Source organism: Piliocolobus tephrosceles, chromosome 11 (assembly GCF_002776525.5).
Source record: "Piliocolobus tephrosceles isolate RC106 chromosome 11, ASM277652v3, whole genome shotgun sequence".
In the NCBI taxonomy this organism is placed as follows: Eukaryota; Metazoa; Chordata; class Mammalia; order Primates; family Cercopithecidae; genus Piliocolobus; species Piliocolobus tephrosceles.
Genome location: NC_045444.1, coordinates 16,685,589 through 16,704,918, shown reverse-complemented (window position 1 = coordinate 16,704,918; position 19,330 = coordinate 16,685,589). Strand labels below are relative to the sequence as shown.

Genomic DNA, 19,330 nt, shown 5'->3' with positions numbered 1-19,330 from the left:
TTCAAATGGAAGTTTCTGACCTTTTTTTCAACCTCTGCACATAAGTGTGTGGGGCAGGGAGGAGACTGATGTAGCCAAAACTGGTATAGAGTGCATTTCTGAAACCCAGAGCCTTGTCTTGAAGCTCTTTACCATTAATCATATAGCCTTTTCTTTTTTTTGAAATGGAGTCTCACCCTGTCCCCCGGGAAGGAGTGCAATGGTGCAATGTCAGCTCACTGCAACCGCCACCTCCCAGGTTCAAGCAATTCTCCTGCCTCAGCCTCCCGAGTAGCTGCGATTACAGGCACCTGCCAACACGCCCAGCTAATTCTTGTATTTTTAGTAGAGATGGGGTTTCACCATGTTGGTCAGGCTGGTCTCGAACTCCTGACCTCGTGATCCACCTGCCTCAGTCTCCCAAAGTGCTGGGATTACAGGCATGAGCCTTCTTAAGAAGTCGCTAGGTCAGTCCCCTAAACTGCAAGTACCATTTAAGAAATAGTGTTGGGTAACCTGTGATCTCTATTGTGACACTGACTAAGGTAAAGGGGAGAAGAGGGGCCAAGCTTGACTTTAGTAGTATAGCATCAATTAGGACTGCAGGCTCTGGGGCCAGACTGCCTGGGTTCACGTCCCCTCATGGACACTTTTGAACTGAGTCTAAATTGACAATGCTGTAGAAAGAGCCCGAGAATCCAGAGTTCAAACCTTTGCTCCAGCTCTTTCTGTGTGATCTCCAACAGCCCCAACAATGAATCTCAGTTGCCTGTTCTGAAGATGGAGTGAAAGTACTCTGTAAATGGCTGGTATACAGCAGAGGCTCAGTAAATGTTAGCTTTCTTTTTTTTCCCCCCTTCCATTTCTTATTAGCAAAACTATGGGGAAAAAAATATGAATATGTAGAGTACAGTCTTTCTCTATGTCATTTCCCATACATTTTTCCAAAGCTGAGGCTGGCATTTGGGAAGGGTGATGGGCAAGGAATTCACCTTTCTAAATTTGGTAGGTGAATAATTACTATCAGGTTCTAACAACGAATGCCCAGCTTCTGTGTGTGTGTGTGTATGTGTGTGGTAACTTAAGAAAGTTTTCACAGATATCTGTTGCCTACCAAATAAAGTCATGAAGTCACAGAACTATCAAATGTGAGCGTAAAGATATGAACCAACTTACTTTTCCAGCTTTACCTGCTGCACCTATCATAGACACTCTACAATAAGGTCATGTCATTTTCTAGTCATTCCCCCAGTGTACCTTGAATGTACTTTCTGACTTAGGTCTTTGCCCATCCCGTTTCTTCCACCTTGAAGTTATTTCCCCCACTTTTAACCTAAGGCAAACCTGTCTTTCAAGAGCTAGGTAAGTTTAAAAGAGAAAAATATATACCTTTCCTTTATGCCTTTCTCCAAATAGACCTGTCTGTGGCCTCCCGCCTCTGAATCTCCAGCGTACCCACAACATTTGCACTTCTCATTTTCTCCCTTGACATACAGTGAGCTGTGGCCAATTCTCCTCTCCCCTGCTGGGATTTCTGCTCCATGAAGACAGGGCCTTTACCTTCTGTTTCTTTAGATCACTGTGCTGCTTAGCACAGGACCTGGCAAAATCAATATTTGCTGCATAGTTTGTGAATACATTAATTAGCTAATTAATGTAGGCATTTGTATGTGAATACTTATCAACGACTAGTGCAAATTAAGTCCCATGATGGACTTTTCCTTTTATATATGTGTGATCTATGTGGTTTAATCATTTCTGATGTCTACTTTTCTTTCCTAGCAATCATCACAAAACTGGGATAAAAGGCTAAGTATTGATTCTTCGCTCCCAAGTGGCTTTGCTAGTCCTACAAATGAACTACCTCCAACTCGTATCAAGGAAAGCCACATTTTGGAAGGGCTAAGAAAGCTACAGAAGCGAAAAGTGTTACTTGAACCCCCATCAGTGATAACCAAATGGGGTTATAAAGATTGCATGAATTCGAATGAAGGAATATATTCTCCAGGAATTAAAAGTAGCAGCCTCAAGGAGTATCCCCCCTGCAAAACAGCTGACCTGGGGAGCCCCTGCAAGGAGCCCCACAAGACATTTGTTTATGACCTAGATTCCCACGATGATGTGGACGATGACTCCTCCACCTTCGCGTTGCTCCAAGCAGTTCCAAACCAGAGCTACAGGCCGCATGGCAGTAAATTAACCCACAGTGTTTCTGACAGTCTGTTTGGCTGGGAAACAAATAGAAAACACTTTCTGGAAGGCACGTCCTCAGTTTATCCCAGGGAAAGGCCTGAAAAGCTGACAAGTTGCTCCAGCAGCTGTCCCTTGGAGAGGAAGCTATGCCTAAGTGTGCAGACGCCTCAGGTACAGAGGGAGAGGGGCCCACATGGCCAAGGCCATGGCTACGTGGCTCTCAACCTCCAGCTTTCAGACACTGATGACAACGAAACACTCGATGAGCTGCACATAGAGAGCAGTGATGAGAAAAGTCCTTCAGACGTGTCACTGGCTGCCGACACCGAGAAGTCCGTGGAGAACCTGGATATTCTTGTGGGGTTTGGAAAATCTCTACGTGGGTCTCCTGATGAGGAGGAAGAACAAGTGCCCATCCCTTCAGAGACTAGGCCAAAGACGTTTAGTTTCATTAAGCAGCAAAGAGTTGTAAAAAGGACTTCTTCAGAAGAATGTGTTACCGTGATATTTGATGCGGAAGATGGTGAGCCCATTGAATTCAGCTCTCACCAGACTGGAGTCGTCACTGTTACCAGAAATGAAATTTCCATCAATTCAGCTCCTACTGGACCCAAGGCAGAGCATACTGAACTTTTACCTCAGGGAATTACTTGTTTACAGCCAGGAGCTGCTGCAAGAGACTCTACTTTCTTTAAAATGTCTGAAGAGGACACTGAAAAAAACATTCCAAAAGATAATGTAGATAATGTTCCCAGGGTGTCCACTGAATCTTTCAGCTCCAGGACAGTGACACAAAATCCTCAGCAGCAAAAGCTGGTCAAGCCAACACGCACTCTCTCATGCCAGAGTAATTCCAGGTCTTCAGCACCCATGGGCATCTATCAAAAGCAAAATCTGACAAAAATACCTGCCAGGGGCAAGTCTTCACCTCAGAAATCAAAACTAATGGAGCCGGAAGCCTCCACCCTACTCCCTTCATCTGGCCTGGTGACCCTTGAAAAATCACTGGCCTCAGTTCCTGGGAAACTCTCACGATTCATGAAGACTGAGAGCTCAGGACCCCTCTTTGAATTACGACCAGATCCACACATTCCAAAACATCCCACCCAACTTCCGCACAGCTCCAGATTGCCCAGCAGGAGGGACTGGGTCCACTGCCCCAAGAGTCAGACTCCAGGGTCACGGTCAAGGCCTGCCATTGAGTCTAGTGACAGCGGAGAGCCCCCCACGAGGGATGAACACTGTGGCTCTGGGCCGGAGGCAGGGGCGAAATCCCCTTCCCCTCCACCCCCTCCAGGCAGGTCCGTCTCCTTGCTGGCCAGGCCCAGCTATGAGTATTCACCAGCCCCTTCATCCACCAGGTCTGAAACCAGGGTCCTCAGTGAAACAGCAAGGACCCCCTTCAAATCCCCTCTGCTGAAAGGAATCTCTGCTCCGGTTATTTCGTCTCATCAGGTCGCGACTGAAGTGCAGAGGAAGAAACCTTCTGTGGCCTTCAAAAAGCCTGTCTTCACTTACCCTACGCCCTCCCCAGAAGCAGTCATTCAAACCCGGTGCCCTGCTCATGCCCCCTCCAGCTCCTTCACCATAATGGCCCTGGGGCCTCCAAAGGTCTCTCCAAAGAGAGGTGCCCCAAAAACCTCTCCTCGCCAAACACTTGGGACCCCACAAATGGACACAGGATTACAGACTCCTAGGATTTCTCCTTCAACCCATGAACCACTGGAAATGATGTCCTCCAAAAGTGTATCTCCAGGGAGAAAAGGACAGTTGAATGATAGCGCCTCCACACCCCCCAAGCCTTCCTTCTTAGGGGCAAACGAGTCACCATCATCTCAGGTCAGTAGTCCCTCTTTGTCCTCATCACCCTCCAAAAGCCATCACAGCCCTCATGGTTGTCAAAGTGCTCATGAGAAAGGACTGAAAACTCGCCTTCCGGTGGGACTCAAAGTGCTCATGAAGTCTCCCCAGCTGCTCAGGAAAAGTTCCACCGTGCCAGGGAAACATGAAAAAGACAGTTTAAATGAAGCCTCCAAAAGTTCCGTGGCTGTGAACAAGTCTAAGCCAGAGGACTCCAAGACTCCAGCAAACATGGAGATCACAGCAGGTGAAAGAAATGTGACCATACCGGATTCACAAGCCCAGGACACTTTAGCTGAGGGGCTTCCCCTGGAAACAGCACTACAAGAGTCATTGGAAAGTAGCATCCCTGGGAGTGATGGAAGGGACGGGGTAGATAATAGATCCATGAAAAGATCCCTTTCCTCCAGCAAACCACACCTAAAACCAGCTCTGGGCATGAATGGCGCCAAAGCCCGCAGCCAGAGCTTCAGTGTGCACTCAGGAGACAAGCCTTCCACACCCCCCATGGAAGGGCCAGGCAAAGTCCGAACTCAGATCATTACCAATACTGCTGAGAGAGGCAATTCTCTTACCCGGCAGAACTCTTCCATGGAAAGCTCTCCCAACAAGGCGCCTTCTGTTCCCATGTTGGAGAGTCTCCCTAGTGCTGGGAGGCCCTTAGGGCACCCCTCCTCCAGGCAGGGCTCCCTGGGGAGCTCAGGCAGCTCCAGCAGTCAGCATGGGAGCCCAAGCAAGTTGCCTCTGAGGGTCCCTCCAAAGTCTGAGGGACTCCTCATCCCACCTGGGAAGGAAAACCAGCAGGCCTTCACCCAGGAAGAGTGCCCCAGTGTGGCTATACTTGCGGAACCAGGCAGTGACCGCCACAGGTGCCCACCCACCCCAACAGACTGCCCTGAAGCCCTGCAGAGCCCAGGGAGGACTCAGCATCCAAGCACTTTTGAAACAAGTAGTACATCCAAACTAGAAACTTCTGGAAGGCATCCAGATGCCTCTGCAACTGCGACTGATGCTGTGAGTTCAGAAGCCCCCCTCTCACCCACAATCGAAGAAAAGGTCATGTTGTGCATTCAGGAAAATGTGGAAAAGGGCCAAGTGCAAACAAAGCCCACCTCTGTAGAAGCAAAGCAGAAGCCTGGGCCTTCTTTTGCCAGCTGGTTTGGTTTTCGGAAGAGTAGACTTCCAGCTCTGAGTAGCAGGAAGATGGACGTCTCCAAAACCAAAGTAGAAAAGAAAGATGCAAAAGTCTTGGGGTTTGGAAACAGACAACTAAAATCGGAAAGAAAAAAAGAGAAAAAGAAGCCTGAACTACAGTGTGAGACAGAAAATGAGCTTCTCAAGGACATCAAGTCAGCAGATAATCCAGATGGCGGTTTACAAAGCAAAAATAATCGGAAAACACCACAAGACATTTACAACCAACTGAAGTTTGAACCAAGGAATAGACACAGCCCTGTTACATGTTCAGCAAAAGACACCTTCATGACGGAGCTCTTGAACAGGTAACTCACTGGAAAAGCAGGTAGCAATGTAGAGGGGTCCCTCCACCACCTTAAAAAGAGTTGTTTGCTTTCTGTGCATTAAAGGCCAGTCAAGCATGTTTTTCACAGGAGCAGGAATGAATAGTAGCAGTCTTTTATACATTAGCCAGAATTTAAACAATGAAATAAAAGTTAGCAATAAAATGATAATTTAGTCCGTGTTACTTTGTTAACCAAACCAATGGTCTTTGAAATTAAAGAATGGTAAGTTTCATCAGGGTTGATAGAAATTCCACCTACACTAGGAACTATGAATGTACCCAGATGGCATGAAATGGAAGAAAATTACACATACGTTTTAAAGCATGCCGATTTCATTGGTTATACCTAGCAAACATATACTTGGAAACTTTCCAGAAATAATGATGTTTCTTGCCACTCTTACGCTAAAAATGTATTTAGGAATCACTCTTTAGTGGTTTTTATTTTGCCCCTCTCCACAGTAATCATAAAAATAAAAAATACATTATGATATTGTCACATCTAAATTGACACGCTACTAGAGTATTTGAAGATTTGATCAAGGCCTGTGAGAAACACTTATCCCTCAAAGGTTTAAAGACAAAGAGGTAGAAAGAGATTACTTTAAATATTAAAAAGATTGGGAAAAGGAGAGTGATTGAAGAAGGAGCAAGGTAACTCATCAGAGGAATCACTTTCTACCTGCAGAGTTGATAAGAAAGCAGCTCCACAGACAGAAAGTGGATCAAGTAATGCTTCCTGCAGGAATGTGTTAAAGGGCAGTTCTCAGGGCTCCTGTCTCACCGGCAGCTCTATCAGCACTCAAGGAAACCACAAGAAAAACATGAAAAGCAAAGCCGATATGGAAGTACCAAAAGGCTCCCTGGTAAGTGCTCCTCCATCCTGGCATCAAGTGCTACAATCTGAGATGTTCTGGCTGGGGTCTTTCTACTATTTGCTAATGAAAGTGTATGGGTAAGAGATTGCAGTTGGGGGAAAGAAAAGGTCAGTGAAAAAGGATTTGTAAAAAGAGAGAGAATTACTGGTGACAACTGCAGCAGAGAGCTGGCAGCTGGACCTCGAGTGGGCCTGGCTCTCAGGAAATGCTGCTTTTCCCAGCTGTTTTCAAAACGATGAGTATAATCGCGGTGAGTCCAGGCAAATGATGCTACCGGTATCATCATCAAATTACACCATTGGGCTGGAAATTTGTTTTGATGAGTATTTCTAACATCACCAGCAACCAAAAAGGAACGAACATGATTTTAAAAATAAAAGTGCTAAACAATTTAAGAGACTATTGCCTATTTTGATGATTTAAGTGTTATGTTTTATGAAAGTTGTATGAACCATTAATTGCATGGATTCATGCAACTTAGAAGCTGTGAAGACTAAGAAATCTTTTTTGGAACTGGGCTCCCTATCATTTAGCCTATTATGGGGTCCAGAATGCAGGGAGTAGACTTCTTTTTAAAAATTAAAAAATAAATGGAGCATTTTTGTATTTTCCTGGAGTGTACTAGTTTCAGTTAATATTTTTGTTTTAAAATTACCTTAAATTGCACTTACTCTCCTTACATTCTTTATGTACTTGTGTAAATAATTTGATAATATTCATTATTCCTTTTGGTAAGTTCCAGAGCACTTAAACACACACAAAAAATTCTCTTTACGGAATTACTATATCCGTATCTTTTTGTACTCTAATAAAGAGGTTATCAAAATATAGTACATACTACCATTTTCTGAGCGAGAGCTTTCAGTATTTCCTGCATTATTTTCTGGAGTCGTTCAAGAGTAGAGGAGATTTTAAAGTGACCATGGATGACATTATTAGCTATTAATTATTAGCTATGAGTATTTATTGATGTTTAGATTTCCTTCAAGTTTCACATACTTTAATTTGAGAGAAGTGGATGTTTAAATTTTTTTACTCAAATAGCTCTTGACTCTACAGAGCCATAAGGTCTTTTTGACAAACTCTCCAAAATTGTATGCAGATTATGTCGTTGCAGAAGTTTGTTTTTTTTTTGTTTGCTTGTTTTTTGTTTTCTTTCCCCCATCCCATTTCTGCTGTTGGTTTCCATGGTATCATCCCTTCTTTGAAAACAGATGTCCCCTGCATTATAAAACCACAAATTATAAGCATATCTAAGGCTGCCTTTGTAGTGTCACTGAAAGGAAGGGTAGAGAATGAAAGTGTGAAAATGTGCAATATGCTGGAAATTCAATCCAGCTGATGGAAAACTTTGATAGCCTGGCAGAGCCCCTTATCAGAGGCGCTCGATTGAACTATGCTCCATTTAGTATGGTCCTGACAGCTTAGGGTATATCTTCACTGTACAGAAGTACCAAAAAAACAAAAAGACTTTGTGTTTGGCTTTCACGATTTCATTTTTATTTTCTTGTTACTTCCTAATGCTAAAGTTATTTGCCATGCTTTTCCTCTCTCATCTGCAGTCTTTCACAGGGTTCTCTGGTCTTTCCAGAATACCTGCAAGAAACACTCTTATTATTTTATGTGAAGTACAAAGATTCCCTAACGACCCCACATATACATAATCAATAGGGATATGATAATTTTTCTAGTTAGTTGAAAGACAGATTAGTCATGCTGAGAAGCTTTTCCATACAGAGAAATGTCATTAACCTGGAGAGTTGACTAGCTAGTCATTTTTTAAAATGTAGAATGCAGTGCTTTTTGTTTCATCTCCATCATCATCAGCATGGATTGGACTGAAATTACAAATTTCAGAAAGGACATTGCTATAGACTCCTTTGGGACTAGGACAGAAATAGGAGTGAAAACTCATTTATTATATGTTATCAGCCTATATAGGAAGGAGATTAGATGCAAAATGAGACGTATTTTAACACCACAGCCCATTTATGTGAATATCCATGAACCTTTTAAAATTCAGAGTTGAAGGGAATTTCCCCCCACTAGGGCTTAAGGTAAATTCACTGTCTGCTTATTTTAAAGTGTGTTGCAAAGAATTTTTTCATAGCAGTTATTTTGGATGAAAACAATGTCTATATGCAATGCGTTACGTATCACACTTTTTTCCGATATAAAACCACTGTTTAAAACCTTATGATATACTATACCATCGTCTTTTGTTCTTTACAAACTAAGATTATATATAGTTATGAGAGTCCTAAGGCATTTTTAGTATTCTAATATATAATAATAATAATAGAAAGATTATTTTCATACATATAACAAATCCACATGTGTAGCAAACCTCCACTTAGTTCACTAGTAACTGCATATTCATTTTTAGTATTGCTGGAAACATTCTAAAATATGTTTAAAAATCCTATTAATGTTTGGCTGAATTAAATTTTTTTCTTATTTCACTGCCTTAATTAGAAGCTTATATCCCCATTTCTGCCATCATTTATAGACCACTTAGCTCTAATTTTTGTGTAATTTAGACAAGGGCTGTGTTACTTGGTACTTTTATTTAAATTATATAAAATCATTATAAAATAAGGAAAAGGCATCTCCTAGAAAGGCTGCTTTGGTATTAAGTTAATAAGTCAAAAAGAGGTACACTATGCTTGCGACATGTTTTAAGTTCTTCCTTCCTGTGGATTTAGATAATTTTCTGAAATGAAAAGTCTCAAAGAAAGACAGCTCTAGGCTCCTAGTTAATGATCACTGGGCAAAAATAAAAATCATTAACAAAATTAATGAGATCATATACCTTCAACATGAACCATTTTAATATGACCATTTTAGTATGGGTATTTTAATTTAAATTATGGGTATTCTCTTCACCCAGTGTCACATAGTCTTAAAAAAAAAAAAAAAAAAAAAGTCTGCTAATAAAAAAGCATCAAATACTATCCCATTAAAATGGTACCATGGTGATAAAATGGCAGAAAATAGTACAATAATTACACAAATTGTTATCATCTTATTAAGTTCTGTGAAATGTTATAATTTTAACATCCTTAATTGAACAATTCTGTTCTAAATGGTATTTTGATGCTAATAAGTAGCATGCACATTTTGCCCTCCACCTGCAAAGTTTTCTAAATGAGTAACTTTTCCAAAGGTTATGCCTTCCAGGAGTTTTCCCTCCCAGGATTATTTCCTGTCTCACTTAGATTCATTATGTTCTTTTCCTTTTCAAATGAGCTTTGACATCAAAATGTTGGTTTCTTGGGAAGCCGTTAGTGTTAGGGTGATTCAGGGAAGAAATATGTATAGAACTCCAAATGAGGGATGTTCTCAAAACTGGGTTTAATTATGAAATTATATCAATGGTGAATTATTTTCTCCCCTTTTCCACTTGTGTCTCTTACAAGCACATTTCTTCCCGCCCTTGCTAGGAACAGGAAGCTCAATTTAACTTCCTAGGAACAGGAAGCTCAATAAAATAGAAGTGCAGTGATATTTAATTGTTGCCTGTTATAGACTGGTGTTTGGAGTAGTTCCTGAGACTAGAACTGCAGAGCCCCAAAAGGTGGTCAAGAGTTAAGAGATGAATCATTAGAAGACACCCAAAGCACTGACAACTAACTTAAACCAAAAACAACCCATAGTTGTTGCTTGTGAGTCACCTTCTACTTTTACCAAATGGGACATAACTGACATGGACTTGTTACTGTTCCTGGGATGGCAGCAATGACTGGGACATTTCTGTATTTCTAACCACCAGTCTTTTCTGACCCAAACGCTTGCCAGACTTCTTGGTTTTGGGGCCACTCTCCCATTCTTTGCAGTGCTTTCCCGCATGGAGACTGTCCCACTTGTACCTATTTTTGGCAAATTCTTGACCTGGCAGCCCTCTTACTCCCAGGAGAGCTCCCACAACTTCCCAGCAACATGGAGCTCCTATGGGATGAAGAATGAAAATTAATTTAAATTTCATCCTATGAAAAATATAATTAGCAAGGGGAATCTGCTGCCAAAATAAATTATGCCCCTCATTTCCATAGGCAAATGAATTTTTTTTAATTACTCACCACTTTGCATTGAAATCTATTTGTATGGATAACTAGAACTGACAAGTATGTCACTCTAAAGCACTCCCCCACTTTCCGTTTTCTTGCTGCTGCTTCATCCATTCCCTTCAAGTTCACAGTTTCCCCCCATGAGTCATCTGCCCCTCATGGGTCATCCAGCCCAGGAGAGCTGAGAGAGCCAGGGGACTCATTCACCTTCTCAGTTCCTCTCATAAGTCCCCAGAGGCCACATTTAGCATTTGCCGTTAAGCACATAAAGCCCTGGAAAGGCTCTGGCAAGGAGCTGACAGGTAGGACTGTGCAGTAGCTTTTGTTTTCTTTCTTAAATATGATAATTAAAGAAAGGAGGTGGAGAAGGGGCACAGAAGGGGTAGGGAATAGTAGGGAAGGGAAGCAGAGGATTACACACACACACACACGAAAAATGTTTACTACTCTTAAAATATAGTTTATGGATACTTGGAATATTGCCTTCCTATCTAACTGGTAGACATTAACAAAGAGTAGTTCTTTGGAAGGTCTGGAAAGGACAGCTGTAACTGGACAGGGCACTCTGAAAAATTGAATTACAGCAATGAATGGGAATCAGGAGTGCTTGTTCTATAACTGAAATTTTGTATGACTTTGAATAGAATATTAACCCTCTCTGAACCTCCTTTTTCTTTATCTGTAAGATGAAAACGTTGTTCTGATTATTTGATTCTTTCATTTAGAATTTCACAGGCTGGCAGAGATGATGATTTACTCACAGTCCAACAGGTTTTGAGGGCACCCCTGCAAGTTTAAAATGTATAAATTTAGAAAAACCCGAAGGAAATACTATTTTACATTAACAGGTGGGGGAAATATGGGACATACTGCCTGAAGAGCTGATATGAAACTGAAAATATGATTTCCTTGTTGTTTCTATAAAGTAGGATAAAAGGCTCACAGTGGATTATTAATGGAAACTAAGGTGTTTGGGGGCCTTTGGGTCACCTTGTCACAAACAGATCCCTGAGCAAAGAGAACCTTGGAAGGCGAATAAGTAGTGCTTTGGTCTTTCTCATACTCACAGTACGTTTCCTCTCTGCCATCTGTAAATATATACTGCTAGAACATGGGCAGTTAATGAAGCCCTTTTTTCCTGCCTTCTTTCATTCTCTGACTTTCTTCCTGTGGAGTTGCTAACCAACAGGGAAATGCCCACAGATCAGACAGCTGAAGGGGAAAGAAAGTGATGAAGCATGGCCTCTTGATACTGAACCCTTAACGATCTCTCCTTGCAAGGGTTGAGTTAGCCGTCTACATACTCTTCTTGAGTTTGCCATCTCTAGCTATCAGCATGGTACAGATTAAGCACCAATTACATTCTAATATTGAAACTGCAGTCGTAAAATGTAAATAATTGGTCTTATTCCATTAAGTATGAAAAATAGGAGGCAAAAAGTAGAAAGCTAAATCCAGCTCAAGGTCAGTACTCAGCCATACGACTTTTACATTGAGAGTATAAAATAATAATTTCTTGGCATTCAACTCAAGCCCTGTAGCAAATCCACTGACAACCTCTGATGTAAGTGCCTAAGCAGAACACCCATTGCATTGCACATTATTATCATTGGCTGCCTGGAATGTATTTTAAAAGAGCTATGTAGGGCCATTCCCTCCAGAATCCTAAGTTGTCTTGTACTGAGTCCAAGTCTACACAGGCATATTCAAGTGGAAATTTGAGAATACCAAAGGTCCCCCTAGTAAACACAAATCTGGAGTCAGATTTGCTCTGTTTAAATCCCAGTGCCACCACTTTGACAATCACCTTCTCTGCTGCTTTGGGATGGGTCTTCATCTCTTAAAATAAAGCTAACCATAGCACCTGCTTCATGACACTGTTGTAAGGATTTTGAGATCTTATATGCAAACAGCACCTGCCCAGTATGTAAGTGTTCACTGTTGTTTGTGGTTGGTATTGCTGATAATGCTCTTAGTTCTGCTATTGGATTGGGAAGCAGGGGGCCTGGGCTTTCATGCCAGTGTTGCCACTTACTTCATTCATGCCAACCTTAAAGAGACCTCAGAATTCTCATCTGTAAAATACTGGGACTTCATTAAATTCTGTGTAGAGTTCCATCTGATGCTGCCCAATCAAGCACCTGGGCCTTCCAACTGAAATATAAGAGGGAATGGTTTTGGCTGAAAAAAAAAAAATCTAGATAAATGACTCACTGCTCTAGTTCACTGATCATACATACATCATTGTCATCTCCTTTCATTATGGAAAGAATGAAAAAAAAAAAAAGTCTTCTTAGTTACATTCCAGGAAAGAGCCAGGAGATCTAAGTATATTTAAAGTATATATTTTCATTCCTATTGAAATAACTGGTAGTGGAAGTCACTGACTCTAGAGGAATTATACCTCTTTAGACTTTAATTTTTCCTAACAGCTGTGTGTTACTGATTTTATTAATTATTAAAAAGCAAAGCTGTTATCTCTAAAATTTTGTGTAGAATTAGATGCCCTGTAAATTATCTCCTTCAGAGATGAGGTTATATGTCTGAAAATAAGCTCTTATAGTTAAAACTTGCAATAAAGGCAAATGATGGAGTGTGGAAAAGTGGAACAAAAAATATATGTTATATGTATACGTACATACTTGCACATGTATATACATGCAAACACTCACACCTATGCCCAAATATTTGTTATAGAATGTATCATTACTCTGAGGATTGCAAAAGGATCTTTTTAATAAAACAAATAAGAACTTGCATAATTTTCTTCTTCCTGCAGGTAAAACAGGCAAATGAAAACTTGCAAGAGGATGAAGATGATGCAGTTGCAGATTCTGCTTTTCAGAGCCACATCATAGGTAAAAATTCACATATTTATATGTGTTTTACTGAGATTTATTCTAAATATATCCTTCTTTCAGATACAGTACATTCCTAGAGACCATGTCCCTCTATCAAGACTGAGTCTTAACTATTCACACATGGTTGCCATTATCTCCTTAGACATTGGACATTACCATAAAATAAATGGGTCAAAGCAACACCTATGAGGAAAACATGGGTGTTTGCAAAAGAATGCAAAGCAAACTGATGGGAAGTATTTGTCAATATGAAATGAAAGTGATACTGAGTAATCCAGTTTCTATAATTTCTCAAGAACACCTAGTGGTTAGAAGTGTGGGTCGTGGTTTTCTTAATTGAAATATTTGATAAATTGAATGTTTTACACATAGTAGCAAATTCAGAATAAGAAAATATGGTTTGCCAAAACCCTCAACTCACTTTTTACATCATTTCTGTGAAAACTCAGAATATAGATAGTCCTGTCTCTGAAATAAGTTCAGCTTGTCAGCCACGTCTTAAAATTGTGCATAACCTTGAAGGAACTCAACTTCCCAGCACACAGGAACTTTGCTGACCTCTTTTCAGCAGCTGGGAGGTAACCAGTGATGGAGGAGTTGCCTGTGACTACCATCCTTGTCAAGAGATAGAAGAAGTGACACCTTTAGCTGCTCCAGGCCACCCTGGACACTTGAAGGATTGGTTGTTCCTCAGGCTCTAAATATAGCCATGAATGTGAGCGTGCTGATTATTTAGCTTGACACAAGACATGGAGGCATCATGGAATCATTTCTGCGAGTCACATTTGGGTGTAGGAGATAGTACTGAATACCGTGTTCCAGAATATGATGGCCCCACAGATCCCCAGCGTCTGGTATAATCAGCATCCATTTCTCCTCTCCTTTCACCTGGAGCATCTTTAGCTGCCCACTCTCAGTCTCCCACTACTCGGTGCCATGTTGGCACACTTTGTGGCTGGTTTTCTAGCGTACTCAGCGGTCTTGTGCAAACGATAATTTATAGTTTGTCTGAGAGAGTTGTTGTACCCCCATGGCTTAATGAGACTGGCATGCCATTATTATTCTTTTCATTCGTAATTGGGAACACAAAAGTCTTAACAAACAGCTGAAAGAATAGTCTGAATAAGATTATTATTCCAAAAGGACATCCTTTATTATAGTTGTCAATGAAAATGCTTAAATTGGTATCAGTTCTGCCTAGTTAGCTAATATTCGAGTTAAATATTGTTTAACAGCCTTCAAACGTGACATTGTGCAAAGCCCTGCTGAGTCATCATTTTTCCATAACGAGGTGTTCTTGGGCCTATGAAATAATATGTATAAAGTCACAAGCTGAATTTTTTCTGAGAGAGCTACAGGAATGTCTTAAAATATTTTTTAATAGGTAGCAATTCTTTATGTCTGTGCTGCTTGATGTGATAGCCACTAGCCACATGTTGGCTGTTTCAATTTAAATTAATGAAGCAAGATAAAATTAAAAATTTACTTCATCAAAAATACTAGCCACATTTTGAATGTTCAGCGGCCCTGTATTCTGTACAGTCACGTGTCGCTTGGTGACAGGAATATGTCTTGAGAAATGTGTCATTTGGCAATTTCAACGTTGTGCGAATGTCAAAGAGTGTACTTACACAAACCTACCTGGTATAGCCTACTACACACCTAGGCTATATGCTATAGCCTGTTGGTCCTAGGCTACGAGCCTGTACAGCATGTTACTGTACTGAATATTGCAGGCAATTATAACACAATGGTACGTATTTGTCTATCTACCCACAGCTAAACATAGAAAAGGTAAGGTTAAAAAAATGCTAGTATAGGCCGGATGCAGTGGCTCATGCCTGTAATTCCAGCATTCTGGGAGGCCAAGGCAGGTGGATCACGAGGTCAGGAGATTGAGACCATCCTGGCTAACACGGTGAAACCCCGTATCTACTAAAAATACAAAAAAAAAAAAAATTAGCTGGGCGTGGTGGCGGGTGCCTGTAGTCCCAGTTACTTGGGAGGCTGAGGCAGGAGAATGGCGTGAACCCAGAAGGCAGAGCTTTCAGTGAGCCACAATCGTGCCACTGCACTCTAGCCTGGGCAACAGAGTGAGACTCCGTCTAAAACAATAAAAAATAAAAAAATTCACATCAAAGATAAACAACAATGTACCTGTATAGGGCACTTATAGAAATGGAATTTGCTCTGGGTGGGGCAGTTAGTGAGTGGTGAGTGAATGGAGGGCCCAGGACATCACCTTACACTACTGTAGACTCATAAACACTGTATACTTAGGCTACACTAAATTTATTGAAAAAAAATTCTTCAATAATAAATTAACTTTAGCTTCCCGTCACTTTTTTACTTTATAAACTTTTAAATTATTTTTAACATTTTTGACTCTGTGGTAATACTTAGCTTAAAACAAACACATTGTACAGCTGCACAAAATATAATGTTTCTTTATATCCTTATTCTATAAGTTTTTTCTATTAAAATTTTTTTTCAAATTTAAAATTTTTTGTTAAAGACGAAGACACAAACACACATATTATCTAGGCCTCCACAGGGTCAGAATCATCAATATGACTGTCTTCCACCTCCACATCTTCTCCCACTGGAAGATCTTCAGAAGCAATAACACACATAGGACAGTCATTTACTGTGATAACAATGTCTTCTTCTGGATACCTCCTGAAGGAATAGACAGATTCTGTTAACTTTTTTTAATAAATGGAAAGAGTACAGTCTAAAATAACAGTAAAAAGTGTACTATAGTAGTAAATACATAAACTAGTAATAGTCACTTATTATCATTATCAAATATTCTGTACTATACATCATTGTATGTGCTAGATTTTTCCATGACTGGCAGCACATACGTTTTTATACACCAGCATCGCCACAAGCACGTGAGTAATGGGTTACATTATGACATTACAGTCGTTTAACTATGACGTCACTAGGCAATAGGAATTTCTCAGCTTCATTATAATCTTAAGGGATCACTATCATGTATGCAGTTCATCATTGGACAACACATCATTTTGTGGTACATGACTGTATGTTCTATATCATAAATAGATCACATATGTTCCTTCATCACACAAACATATGTGTTCTATATGAATGTTTCCTTCATCAGCGTTCTGTTGGATAGTGCTGTGTTAGATTACTCTAATGGAAGTACATTTGAACCATGTTTTTGATAGATAATTGACTTGATGTTCAGATCATTGCAGATGTATCTCTTCAAAGTGGTAGAGAATCATATGAATAAGCTACTGGTGGCCACAAGTAAACAACAACAAAAAAGCCTGACAAGTCATTACATAAATAAGAAAGTTAATCATCTTATAGAATTAAAAGACTGGAGGAAGGCAAACATGAAAGAGGTGTGTAGCAGCCCAACAATGTCATCGAAAGCCCTTTATATGCAGGTACCTTTTTCGACCACATATTTGTATTGTAACAAGAACTCAGGCAAACTTTTGTCCATAGTTAAGAAGAACTCTTGGGATCTATAAGTTTGGGGCACTCAATACTGGTTTGAGCAAATTTGGGTTGGAGAAGAAAGGACAGGATCAAGCCTACTTCAGTGAACCGCACAAGAATCATTGCCAGGGGAAAAAAGAGTTGTTTTGTGGTAGAACCCTGCTTTTGAAAAGTAGCCTGCATAAAGGCTAAGAATTGAGACAAAGCTATGTTAAGCCAAATAGAGTAGCCAATATTGGCTCATCGTATCTATTTACTTGGCCATGATTACCCTGCTAGCTTTTTGTCCTCATGCTTGTGGCCTCTGGTTGCAAATTGACTCCCACCACTCTAGTCATTTACCTTTAAGACAAAAGTATAAGGAAGACTAAAACTTCACTACAGTTCCCCCATAGACTCCATCTTATGGATCATTGATGAGAAATGAATCATACAGCCAATCCTAGCTGCAAAGGATGCTGGGAAAGTTAGCATGTTGCTTTCTAGCCTCCATTGCATGAAATAGCAGGGAAAAGAGGGCTGAGCATGTCTCCTAGTCTAGCCAGTCAATAGGCTCTCCACAGACCTTCTAAAAAGTCCCTCCATTTCAAGACTGAATGAGACTCAACAAAGTCAAGTGGTTGTTTATCTTAATTCCACAAGAATGGCCAAGAATATATGTATTTTGTACCCTGATAATACCATTGTTCTTCATGTTGTCTAACCTAAGTGTTGTCACATATTCTTGCAATATTTTGTAACTATAATATGTTTCCAATAGCAGCAATTATGCAAATCTAAATGTGTTGTTCTTCTAACCATTACTAACTAATGTCTTTGACAGAGAACAATCAGGAAAGTTGTGAATCTGAATGTTTGCATTTCTGTGGTTAAGGGTAATCACGTTTGTTTAATCCAAATGTTATGAGTTGATTACAAGAGAAGACATGTTAACTTGGCCAGACGCAGTAACTGATCTCTATAATGCCAGCACTTTGGGAGGTGGAGGCAGCAGAATTGCTTGAACTCAGGAGTTCAAGACCAGCTTGAGCAACATAGGGAGATCCCATCTATACAAAAAATTTTTAAAAATTAGTCAGGCATGGGGGCATGTGTCTATAGTCCCAGCTACTCTGAAGGCTGAGGCAGGAGAATTGTTGAGCCTCAGAGGTCAAGGGTGCAGTAAGCCATTATCACGCCACTGCACTCCAGCCCAGGTGACAAAGCAAGACCCTGCCTCAAAAAAAAAGAAAAAAAAAAAAGATATTAACTAAACCTGCTCGGTATTGAAATTCAAGATTCATGCGTAAGTAAAATAAAGCAACTACATTTTTTTCTTTAAAATTGCCCTCATAAATGTCAGACTAAACAAAGCAAATGGCTAGCCTAGCCTAATAGAAATATTAACAACAATGATCACAAATGCTGTATTTCTAATTATTCTTTCCTGCTGTCTAACTATAATGCCTTTACCCTATGTATTATACTAATTGTCTACTGCAGTTAACAATTAGTAGGAATTCAAATGCCATTCCTTGTCTTGTATTGAAAACATCAGCCAGTTATAATAAAAATTAATTCCCTAGGAGGAAACAGGGGATTTGTAAAATCTTATAAAGAGGAGAAAATGTCCTTTGAAGAATTTGGGGGAGAATATTATTGAAGCAGAACCCAATAGCATTCACACAAAAAAATTGAATCCTATTGGGATTGTATGGTAGGTGTTCATGAAGTGAAAGATACATGTTATTTACCACCAACTTAAAAGAGTTGAAAAGAATAATCTTCCCAGTAGTCTAAAGGGCATAGGCCACAGTGCCCCCTGGTTGAATGAGGTCTATTTACCCTCCCCCATTGTCTGGGTGTACTCCTAGCCTCTTTTGCAGGAGCCAGAAGGGTTCCTACTACCAGAGTGTAGCATGACAGAGGACATGGTCTTACCCTGATGCTCTAACTTTCCTTAGATAGCTCTGTGAAGTTGCCTGTGAGGTGCTCTTTTCCCTACTCCAGAAACTGATATTGCCTCCGAAGCATCCTGCCACCCCAATCTGTTGTCCTTCCTCCATTCTTCCCCAGAGGGGCTCTCCTGTCTGCAGCTAATGTATCATGCAGAGGGAGAATAGGTGCTCAGTAAATACCTTTGAGTAACTTAACACCATAAATCAGTATATTTCCATTTTTCCAGGGTGTTTCATTTCTTTGTTCCTTATTCTCTCCTAGACTTTAGCTAGCTAATGTGATAAACTAACTCACATCTGTGTAGTAACGGATTATACAGGTACCTTTTTCGGCCACATGTTTGTATTGTAACAAGAACTCAGGAAAAGTTTTATTCATAGTTAAGAAGAACTCAAGAACTCAGGCCAGGTGAGGTGGCTCACGCCTGTAATCCCAGCACTTTGGGAGGTCAAGGCGGGCAGATCACCTGAGGTCAGGAGTTTGAGACCAGCCTGACCAACAGGGAGAAACCCTGTCTCTACTAAAAATACAAAATTAGCCAGGTGTGGTGGC

The 19,330-nt window shown here is 40.5% G+C and overlaps 1 protein-coding gene across 1 annotated transcript in view; it reads left to right on the top strand.

The window, feature by feature from the left end:
* NCKAP5 (NCK associated protein 5) overlaps positions 1-19,330 on the top strand; it is an 836,097-nt gene that overhangs the window by 717,281 nt on the left and 99,486 nt on the right. Inside the window, exons 12-14 of the mRNA XM_023195916.1 lie at positions 1,762-5,534; positions 6,243-6,420; positions 13,279-13,357. Of these exons, the coding sequence (XP_023051684.1) occupies positions 1,762-5,534; positions 6,243-6,420; positions 13,279-13,357 (4,030 nt within the window). The remainder of the gene's footprint in view (positions 1-1,761; positions 5,535-6,242; positions 6,421-13,278; positions 13,358-19,330) is intronic.